Genomic DNA, 11448 nt, shown 5'->3' on the forward strand with positions numbered 1-11448 from the left:
CTAACATTTGACAATCTAGTACATATTGTAAACCTCAGTGCTTCTGCAAAGCCACTTATAATCTGCACCACTCCAGCCAGTTAACCTTTAAAATCCATGATTTTCAAAATGCCACCAGTATTGCTAAACATAAAAGGTAAAGCCAGAAACTTTAGGAGTACTCAAACGCTGAATATACAGTGCATAATGAATAGCATTTTATTGGGGACAGCCAATAATGTCCACAATGCTCTTCTCATTTATCTGTTAATATTAAAATATGCATGGCTTTGTGAAACTGCTTTTAAAAATTTAGGGGATGGTGATCTTTTAGACAACCAAATGTTTATAGAACAAGATTCACACATTTTATGTGTAAACATTACACCAAGTATTTGGATACAAAAAGTATTTATTTTATAAACTTTATATTTAAAATAGAATTGTAATCTGTCTACTCACAAAACCTAATTTAAAACATGATACATTTATCTCTCTAAGCCAATTTGATGTTACTGTTTTACAAACAACACTCATTTTGTAATTGTTTTATATCAAGAACCTCAACTAAATGTTTGTTTTATCAGAAAACATTTCCCTTTTATTTTAAGGAGTGCTTTTTAAATGAAGGCACCAACAAGAACTACTTTCAGATGGTACAGAATTTCTTATTTCTTGAAGACTCTGTGGTTGACCACTTCTTCATTAGTTACCTGCAGCAAGACACCTTCCTGCCAAAGGAAAAAAAAAGTATCTGAAGAAGTTTATCATGTTTGTCCAAAAGAACCTAAACAACTTCAGTGGTGGTCTTAGGATCAAAGAAGACTCATTGGTGTATAGAGTAAGCCCTGAGTATCACATTCCTGTAAAGGCAATAAAGCCGGGCAATCAAACTGATCATATCTAAGGAATGAATTTCAACAGCCAACCTACAACTTTCTCTTCAGGGTAAGACACTGAACTAGAATTACCACATTTAACCCACCTATTTAGTACTGGATACATACCAGGCTTCATAATGTAGACAAGACACTTCACTCAAGTATGAACTACTATCTGAAAATAGATTCAACCATTTTTGCCCTACCTTCTTTCAGTCTCATCCTGATAAGCATGTACAGTTACAACCATAAATACAACAAATGTCTTTAATAAAAACCCCTAGTTCACTCAAAATGTTTGATCCAAGAAATGTGAATACACAAGGGTAGTGTAACGATGGGAAATCTCATGATTTATTGAACTTGCAGCCTAACTTTTACCTACCATTTTACTACCAACACCACTGAAGGAACCAAGAAAAGCTTTATTAATGATCACTTGGCTTGCCTCAGCTGTTGAAATGAAGCACTTTACAGTCTTTGTGGCAGCAGAATATACTTGTCCATGGTTCATATCAATGCTAAAATTCCGGCAGGGAAAAAAATGATATGTTAAGCACCCAAATCTTCACATGGAGGGGGAGGGGGTGGGAAAAGAAGGAAAAAAAGGGAAACACAACCAAAATAATTTAAGTAAATGACAGATTGGAAAACAGGGTTTATAAAAATTATTCTCTTGAGTTTATAAATTGTTAAACTCAATTTATAGCTATGTTAAACTACGTAAGAACCACTATACTGAAAGACCATTTAAGAGTATTAGTTTATCTTTTAGGGAGGAAAATTAAGAAAGGAAAAGTAAATAAGATCTTACCTAAAGAAGTTTAACTGAAGCTTAGAACTATTTTGCTCTACACCCTCAGCTTTCGTTGGCATCCTTATAAACTACTGTAGTTAAAGTTTTGTAGAAACAGCACAGTTTTTTAAGACTGGCTGAACTTAGTAGCCGTCAAGAGTTCTCTTGTACTAGACCTGTGTCCCTGAAGAGTACCTCGCTGGGGTTATTTCCTTTCCTTGCATTGAAGAAGCAGCATCTAAAAGATCTAAAAAGGTGTTTCTCCTTGCAGAGATATCCCTTAAGTTATCTACATAATTTAATCCTGATGAATTGCAGACAACACACTTACATCTGACCAGCATTTATCTTATACAAATATAACAACAGCTTTGCAACGGACCTTAATTATACTACCCACTCCTTAACTTATTTAAAATAAAAAGTCTATAATTACACAATTTCCTTTAGAATTATTTTATTAAATCATAAATGTACAACAGCTTCTTAACTCTACACACGCACTTAAATTTTTTAAAGGAAAAACGTTATGTCTTATTACACCATGATCCTGGCTAATAGCTTTTCAAAACTTTGAGAAAAATCTTAAAAAAGGTTTCACATGTCACCTGAAACTTACAAATTTAACATTATCAAAGAAGGAATGCTTCTACACTCTTACAAAGACCACTAGAAAGAAACAACAATTAAAAAGCTAAGAAACTGTCTCAAAGGCATTTTTTTTTTACAATCCTTCCTCCACAGTAAGGTAATGTTATTAAATAATCCAATCCATTCACAAAATGGCTCTCTGCATCTGCTCTGGTGTCTTCTGCCATATCACTGCATATTTATGCATGACTGAGATAAGAGTTTCCTTAACATTGTTATTTCGATAACCTGAAGCTGTTCTGTTACCTCTGGGCTCTCATCCTCTCCTATTTATACAGTGAAGCCTGTTTCAACAGAAGTAAAGAGTAAAAAAAAAATAGGTTATGAAATTATCCATCTAACCAGATTTTAAGGAAAGATAACATGATCCTAAAAAGCTTTTACTCCTGCAGCTATGTCTCCCAAGATAATAATAATTGTAAAACTCAAAAGCTACTTACCCATGGCAAATAGGAAGAAGCTCAGTATCGGCTCCTCCCACCATAACCCCCACTTCCTCCACTGCCTCCTGGACCATAGTTTCCTATAATTGTTGGAACAGCAAGAGAAAACAAACTTACTTTGATTTCCCATGATCAGCCTAACACTACAGTTGATTCTATTTTATATCCATCCAGTCTTTTAAGGATCCATCCTAATCCTTTGCAGCCAGTTAGCAGAATTACTCGGGAGATAAATTACTCGGGTTCAGACATTTTTATTTCGTGGCTGACCCTATTCTTTTAAATAAAGGGTCCTTACACCCTCTCATCCTCATTTGGACTGAGTAAGGGATTTTTTTAAAAGTACATCAAGCCCAAGACAAAGCTAGTTTACTCCTAGCTAAAAACCTCAAAAATAAGCTAAGCAATGGTTTGAATCATGGTTTAAGGATTTAACTTCAAAGACCCTCATTCCAACGTATACCACTTGCAACGTGGGTTGCAACTGTATTTAGCTGTTTATGAGTCCCCACCAGAAATTAAACTACTGAACATCCCCACCTCCAACACCCCTAATCCCAATTTGATGTCATAACTGCTTGCTGAGTACTTCTGTGGAGATTTATGCAAAATTTCTTTATTTTCACTAAGACCGTACATGGAGCACTGCCCACAGTACAAACTACTTAGTATGTTATCTTCCCTTTAAGTCACAAAAGGTTAATCCTTTAATCACAAAAATCTGAATAACCTCAATTTTTATAAATTACCTCCACCATATGGTCCCCCCATGTTCCTGCTACCACCAAAGTTTCCACTCTTCATTGGACCGTAGTTAGAAGGTTGCTGGTTATAATTTCCAAAATCATTGTAATTTCCACTTCCATAATTTCCTATTAAAAAATTGGAATACTCAGAACAATACAAACATTAAACCAAGGACTTAGGACAAAGCTCCCATAAAAACAAATAAAAGCAAACACTTATCCACAAATTTTAAGGGCATGTAGTGACAAACATGGAAACAAAAGATCAAGTGTTACAAAGACATTAATTCCAAATTCCCACATAAAGGTTGCAGGTGAATTTATTACCTCCTCCATAGTTGTCATAACCACCTCCGTAGCCCCCACCCTGGTTGCCATATCCAGGTCCTCCACCACCATATCCTCCTCTTCCTCCTCCATAACCGGGGCTACCTCCAAAATTGCCACCTATTATAAAATAAGCCTTTAAGTAATCACTTAATATTTTCAATGCCATTTTGAACTGTCTCCTCACATCCATTTCCAACTTTCCAAGTTTCCATGTGAAATATTTAATGAAATTCCTCTAAAATAGCTTCAAGGACTGAATAACTATCCTTGGTAAACATTTGGTGGCTGAGGTTACTCAGCCAAATGGATAACACCATGTGCACACAGTTAAACACCTGTAATTCCACAGCTTTCCCTCAAAACTAAAAATCTTAAGTATCTTGAAATACTTCATGTATATTGTGGGTAAGGACTGTGAGGCTAGACTAGTAGTGTGGACTAGAGGGAAAGTAAAAGGGCACTTCCTCCTACTGGCCCAAAAGATAAAGTTTCTATTATGTCTCTCTACGTATCTTAAAACAATGTTCTCGGTTTTGCACAGTGGCTCATGCCTGTAATCCCAGCACTTTGGGAGGCCGAGGCGGGCGGATCACGAGGTCAAGAAATTGAGACCACCCTGGCTAACACAGTGAAACCCCATCTCTACTAAAAATACAAAACATTAGCTGGGCATGGTGGCAGGCACCTGCAGTCCTAACTACTCGGGAAGCTGAGGCAGGAGAATGGCGTGAACCCGGGAGGCAGAGGTTGCAGTGAGCTGAGATCACACCACTGCACTCCAGCCTGGGCGACAGAGGGAGACTCCCTCTGAAAAAACAAAACAATGTTCTTGGCCGGGCGCAGCAGCTCACACCTGTAATCCCAGCAATACGGGAAGTTGAGGCGGGTGGATTGCTTGAGCCCAGGAATTCAAGACCAGCCAGGGCAACACAGCAAAACCCCCACACCTCTACAAAAAAAAACACAAAATTAGCCGGTCATGGTGGCACACCCCGTAGTTCCAGCTACCCAGGAGGCTGAGGTGGGAGGATGGCTTGAGGCTAAGGTTGCAATAAGCCAAGATCACACCACTGCACTCCAGTCTGAGCAACAAAGCCAGACCCCAACTCAAAGAAAAAAAACAGACCCAACACTCCACACAGTATGTTCTTTACTGTAAACAGAAGTGGGGACACAAACAAAAATTTACACTTTCACATACTGCAAAACAAAAACAAAAAAATAGGATGGGCATGGTTGCTCACGCCTGTAATCCTAGCGTTTTTGGGAGGCCAAGGTGGGCGGATCACGAGGTCAGGAGTTCAAGACCAGCCTGACCAACATGGGGAAACCCCGTCTCTACTAAAAATACAAAAATTAGCTTGGGCGTGGTGGTGCACGCCGGTAATCCCAGCTACTCAGGCGGCTGAGGCAGGAGAATCACTTGGATCGGGAAGGCAGAGATTGCAGTGAGCAGAGACGCGCCACTACACTCCAGCCTGGGTGACAGAGCGAGGCTCCATCTCAAAAAAAAAAAAAAAAAGAGCAACCACATCAAAAAAAAAAAAAAAAAGCTTGTGCGCTGAGTCTCAAATTAACTTGTAGTTAAATACAAGAACTCAGCTTCCTCTAAAATTTTAATTATAAAAGGTAGAACAGTGAGATACACTATTCAGTCATGCCTATTGAGTGGCAACACCAGAAATGAAGTCTATTACCAGCTCACAGTTTTAAATGTCCCTTATTACAAAATCTGCCAGTGTGTATCAGCCTTTTCTGTACGCCAATGATATATTTAATACATCACACTTCATGTTTAATGGTAGTTCACAACCTTATCTGCAGCCAGGAGCCCACTAAACATTTTGGAAAATTTCCGTAGGTTACGCTTTTTGAAAGTTATCCTGGGATGCTTCCCATCTAGTTATGGGTTTAGACATATTTCACATTTTTTCCTACATATACCACCCCCTTAGGTTTTACTCTGTTAAATCCAGTATTCTGTACTTTTCCAGAGAAGCACAGTACAAAGATATATCTAGATCCAATCATTTTGCTTGAGAAAAGATGAGATACTATGATGGTTATCTATACATTTTCATTTAAAATGGCACTCTATTCCTTAGGCTATAACAGCTAAGATGGCAAACTACTTATAAAAGAAATAACTGGACCACTATCACCCAAGCCATTTATACAAACTAATATAAAATGTTTAAAAACTCAAAATATAAATGAACTAAATATACGATATAGTTAAGTATTAGTAACAAACCAAAACGTAGAGGAAACTGACCTCCAGGTCCTCCTCCATACCCATTATAGCCATCCCCAAATCCACGTCCACTGCCATATCCATCTGTTAGGGGCCAAAAGAAGATTACGTTTACTATAAACTGTTCAGCATTATTGCTAATATTCATTTTTTCAGTTCTCTTACTACCTCAGCACAATAATTAAGAACCTCAGAAAAGGACACACCAGTGCTACCAGTTTACCCACAAAACATGAAAGCATATAATTAAATCTACCGCCTAAATTTTGGACTCTTAACAAGTCTCAATCTTAGAGATTCCATCCTATTTATACGTAAGAATGACACTTCATGGGGTCAAAGCTTTTCTGATGACACTTCATGTTACATTATTAATCCAGATAAATACAACTGTTATTAATACAACCCTATTAACTTCTTGTCTGGCCAAATCACAAGAGCTTGCCAGGATACAATCTATTTGAAGTCTTAGGGAAATTTGACTTAGGTTGGATTTCTTGATTCTACTAATGAAAACCTAATCATATTTAAAATAAAAGCACACTCATCCTTTAAACTCGTATAACTTGAAACTCACCAGATCCTCCTCTAAAGTTACTTCCTGGTCCTGGTCCAAAATTTCCACCGCCACCACGTGAATCCCCAAAGCCGAAGTTGCCTACAATAAATGCCCCAGTTAGAAGCAAGCCCTTATATATGAACAAAAATAAAGAAGAAACAGAATTAAAATTACCTCCTCTTCCACTCCTAGAACTCTGAACTTCCTGCATTTCTTGTCTAGACAAAGCCTTTCTTACTTCTGCATTATGACCATTGATGGTATGGTATTTCTGCACTGGAATGAAAAATTCAGACTCCTTTTAAATTAAATCAACAATATTAAGCAGCTTTAAAAGTTTACCTTTCAATAAAGTTACAGATGTTAACATACACAAAATTGAATACATGGTAAAAAAAACAGTACATTTGTGGTTAGACACTTACATACGATTTTATCCACAGGATCATGGTCATCAAAAGTAACAAAGCCAAAGCCTCTTTTCTTTCCAGACTGCCTATCAGTAATTATCTCAATGGTATCAATTTTTCCATATTCCTCAAAGTAATCTCTAAGGTGATGTTCCTCAGTATCTTCTTTAATTCCGCCAACAAACAGCTTCTTCACAGTTACATGAGCCCCTGGTTTTCCAGATTCCTAAAATAGTGGTGGGGTAAAAGTCATCCAAACAGAAAAAAACACAAGCATGATTCAAAGCACCCGACCGTAGTACCATACTTCGCTTGTATCCACCTTAAAACTACCAGACATAAAATAGCTTTTAGGGACCTAGCTTTTGAAAAATAAGCTAGCTTAAGAAAATGGTCCAGAAACCCAACACACCTTTAATAAGGAAAAAAATCTTGAGTTAAAACTAAATTCAGAAATACTTTCTGATGTTCAGCAGGGCAGCGTTCTTCATGTTAATGCACAAGACAGTCATGGTTTACTTACCTCTCTTGCTACAGCACGTTTTGGCTCAACAACTCTCCCATCAATTGAATGAGGTCTTGCAGCCATGGCAGCATCAACCTCAGCCATGGATGAAAAAGTTACAAAACCAAATCCTCTTGATCTTTTGCTTGCAGGATCCCTCATTACCTTTCAAATCAAAGGGGAAACTTTAGCATTTAATCTCATTATAGCTTGTAAGTGAAGTCATAATAGAATTTTTTACTATGCTGATAGTTATTTCCTCCATGATTCACTTAACATACAGCTAAAAGACTAATATCCAGTAACAATTCAGTAATTTACGTACCACACAGTCTGTAAGCTTTCCCCATTGTTCGTAGTAGTTCCTCAAACTTTCTTCTGTGGTTTCAAAGCTTAAGCCACCAATAAAGAGCTTACGGAACTGTTCCTTTTCTCTCTGCAAAGGAAAATACCATTTCAATTTTTATTTACATTTTCCTCTTTATATGCAGGAAATTAAATTCTTAAATATGAGGTGACCTGCTGGCAGAGTACCTTTTTCCTCTCCAAAGGAACAGTTTCTAAAGTTTTCTGGGGGGGGAAAAAAAAAACTTACATCAAATTTAAACCATATGTTAAACTGCATATTAGTTGTGTTACACCAAAAAATTGCCTCAGCTGATATACACAAGTTTCAAAGTCATTAATGCTTGATCTAAATTTACTCAACATTATCTTAAATTACTTAATTAAAAAAAAACTTTCTAAGGAAAAATGAACAAATGTAGACCGTGGTTATCAAACGATTATTAAAGAATCTTTACCAAAAATTTCAACCCTACAACCTAAAAACGCAGATTTCTATTTTTAAACATCAGAAAATAACTCTTGGTTCGTTACTTATGACCCAAAGTTTTTATTTCACGATTCAGTATCTGAAAAGTATCATTTATTTTCCCTTAACTGCCCCCTCTGGTGGTGATTCTAAGTATCTCAGCCAAAAAAACAAAACTTTTTAAAACAAACACTAAGTTTCTCCATGTGACTCTCAGTTATGAAAATATTTAAAGATATGCATTAGAAATAACCTTAAAAATTACTCTTATAACCAGGACAAATTAATTTTTATGACCAGCAGCACTCGAAGCTTAAAAAGTTTAATTTTTGGTGGACATGTCTATATTTGATATATGAGAATACAGAACATGAATTACTCAGCTTAACCATATGTACAATAAAATACATTCACGTGGCATAATCTCTAAGATAACAATTACTGAAAGCTGAAGCTTACTTAACTTGATTGGCCATGTGGCAAGCGACAGGCACAAAACAATTTTCTAAGTCAATAGGAAAAACCTCACAGCTGAAATCTTTATATGCTGTACTACACAGCTGTATTTTGGGCACTTAAGAATGTTAAGTAAACCTGTCTTAAAAGTTAACTAGGTTAAAAAACCTCAAACGAGAGGAAGTGATATCCAGGACCAACTGCTACAAACGCATAATGCAAACTAAAAAGTCACACGTAATTTTCAATCAATTATTTTTTGTTCCTAGCAAGCAGCATTAATTGCTGCTCTCATCCCAGTTCTACGGAGCTCTCCCTCCATTCGCATGCTCCCAACTCCTAAAAAATAATGGTAAAAGCCAGTTCAGATTTTTTTTCCTGTAGTTTTCAGGACTCGTAAAAATTAAAGAAAAAATTAACTGAAATGATCAAACTAGCTCCTATGAAACACAAAGCAGTCTTTTGAAATGGTTACTTGTCAAGATAGGTATTTTCATTTTTTCAGCTAGTTTTTATTCTTAATTGTTGTCAGCACATAGGTGTCTCTAAACTGAAATTACGGATAATGTACATTTATAACAAGTCTTACAAATCACTAACAAAAAGCAAAAACTCATTACTTACCTCACAATTTATCCAAACTTACCCGATGTCCACTATCGATTTTAAACAATGTTATTTTATAAACTTGCTTAGGGTCAAAGAAAATAACCAGGTAGACCCCCTTCGCTTGAGACCTTATGCTTATCAATGTAATGTTCAACCAAGATTGCAAACAAAATGAGAAAAGTAACAAAGTTCACATACAGAGCGGCCCAGGCCCAAAACAGTTTTGCACATCAATCCATACGCATTACAGGAAGGAGCCTCTGAAGCCATGTTTTAATCGAAGTATAACTAAGGACAAAATCGTTATTTCACTTTCCTCGTAATTTCTAACTAATCATCTATAAAGGTCCATGGATCTGTCCCGTAAGGATTAAACTTCTCAGTAACAACATTACTTAAAATGAGTCAGCTCTACAACTTAAACGGAATCCTTAAGAACAGTAAAGGATTCTGACGCGAATATCCCTCCCCCGCCCAGAAAACCACCTTCGTCCCCGCCCCTCGTGGCCGATGGCTTCCAATTTATGTTTATTTTGCTGCGGTTCATCTGCCGTTTTACTGACTGCAGACCCAGATAAAACCGTTACTCAAAGAAAAAAAAAAGACAAGAAAAACATAAAATGATTTCTTTGTCCTATGGCTCGCATTGAACCCGGCCCGACGCCCTGGGTGGTGATATCTTCTCTGAAACCGGGCCCGCTCACCCGGAGCACCCCCCCTCCCCGCTCTTCGGTGTGGCTTCCGAACGCAATGGCGCCATTTCATCGAGGGGAAGGCTGAGCGCCTTAATGAGGTGCGCAGGACTCTAAAAATCCAAGCTCACAAAACACTCCAAATCCACCTCGAAACGATATGAAAACAGCCCGAGAAGAAAGAAAGATAGTTAACCACTTCTATTTCTTGATAGAGAAAGCACACTAAGAAAATAAAAGAGTTATAAGGAAAACGCTGAGAGGAAGGCGAGCCATGAAAATGGCGGCCGCCAAATCCGGTTCCCGGGAGAGAGGGGGAGGGGAAGCTCCGCAGCCTCGCTCACGAGGACCCGCTGCCCGCCGAAACGCTCGCCGAGGAGACGCCGTGGCCCCCAAAGCAGCGTGCTTTAAAAAGGGAATAAGAATTCCCGCCTCCGCGCCCCACTTTCACTCCAACGGGGCAGCGTCCGCCATGTGAAAGCTCCCCATCCCCCACCCCCAGTGAAGGGAAATGGCGCCGGGAGGTTGAGGGTGGGGAAGCTGTTTGTACGCTCAGGCCTCCGCTCAAGACCCCGTTCCTAAATCTTAAGCCCCACTGCTACTGAAGCAGTCCGACTTCCTGCCTCTCTCCCACGGAGGCGGCTGGCCGACTTCCACTGAGACGCCAACGGCCTCGCCATGCCCTTTTCAATAACTCATTGATTTCAAACCCGTTACCTCCATCGCGGACTCAGTCGCTTCAGCCCGATTTCCCGCAGCCGAGCGAGATGAGAGAGATCTCCGCGGACGAACACGAACCGGACTCGTCCTGGCGCTGTAGTGAGAACTGCCGCTGCTCGAGAAACAACTCTACGAGGAGCACCTCCGCACGGGACCCGGCGCTGCTGCTACTGCCGCTAGAGCCGCTGCCGCCGCTTTTCTAGAACCTTCCCCCCCACTAAAGCGTCTTCCTCTACGTCAGGCCGTCGCGTAAACGCCCTATCCGCCGCCAATAGCGGGAAGGCTCTACGCCCCACCTTACGCCAAATGCGTACTCCTCCCACCCTTGCGGCCAGAGACAGTACCCGACGTTACTTCCGTAAATGCGCTCAATGAATTGCGGAAGGCTCGAGTCCTGCTAGTTACTACCTCTCGGAATAGGGTCCCGCCCCCCGCCTTGGCGCAAGGCAGGTGAGAAACGGTCGCGCAGTTTGAAATTAACGCCGACGGGAGGAGCTTAATCCGCAGCCCGGAGATCCAGCCCCCTCAACCCGGGAGGTGGTCCTTGCATTTACGCCAATGATAACCCCCGCCAGAAAAATCTTAGTAGCCTTCCCTTTTCGT

General features: G+C 39.4%; 1 protein-coding gene across 18 annotated transcripts; it reads right to left on the bottom strand.

Annotated features, from left to right (window-relative positions):
* Positions 1-373: 373 nt before the first annotated feature.
* On the bottom strand, positions 374-11195 carry HNRNPA2B1 (heterogeneous nuclear ribonucleoprotein A2/B1). 18 transcript variants are annotated; one of them, XR_008667179.2, is made up of 14 exons: positions 10843-11195; positions 8089-8124; positions 7880-7990; positions 7573-7719; positions 7065-7275; positions 6814-6915; positions 6658-6738; positions 6102-6164; positions 3824-3943; positions 3500-3622; positions 2748-2830; positions 1675-1903; positions 1309-1381; positions 374-710 (listed from the first exon to the last, which is right to left on the bottom strand). XR_008667179.2 is itself a non-coding variant. In XM_055346891.2 (12 exons), the coding sequence occupies exons 1-11, from the start codon at positions 10846-10848 to the stop codon at positions 2769-2771; spliced, it is 1062 nt and encodes a 353-aa protein (XP_055202866.1). In that variant the 5' UTR covers positions 10849-11195; the 3' UTR covers positions 374-1381; positions 2748-2768. The 18 variants fall into 18 exon arrangements, 7 of the variants coding, with proteins under 7 accessions (XP_055202866.1, XP_055202867.1, XP_063564492.1 ...); XR_008667177.2 differs by having other exon boundaries at positions 1246-1381; XR_008667178.2 differs by having other exon boundaries at positions 1246-1903.
* Positions 11196-11448: the final 253 nt, after the last annotated feature.

This window comes from Gorilla gorilla, chromosome 6 (assembly GCF_029281585.2).
Source record: "Gorilla gorilla gorilla isolate KB3781 chromosome 6, NHGRI_mGorGor1-v2.1_pri, whole genome shotgun sequence".
NCBI lineage: Eukaryota > Metazoa > Chordata > Mammalia > Primates > Hominidae > Gorilla > Gorilla gorilla.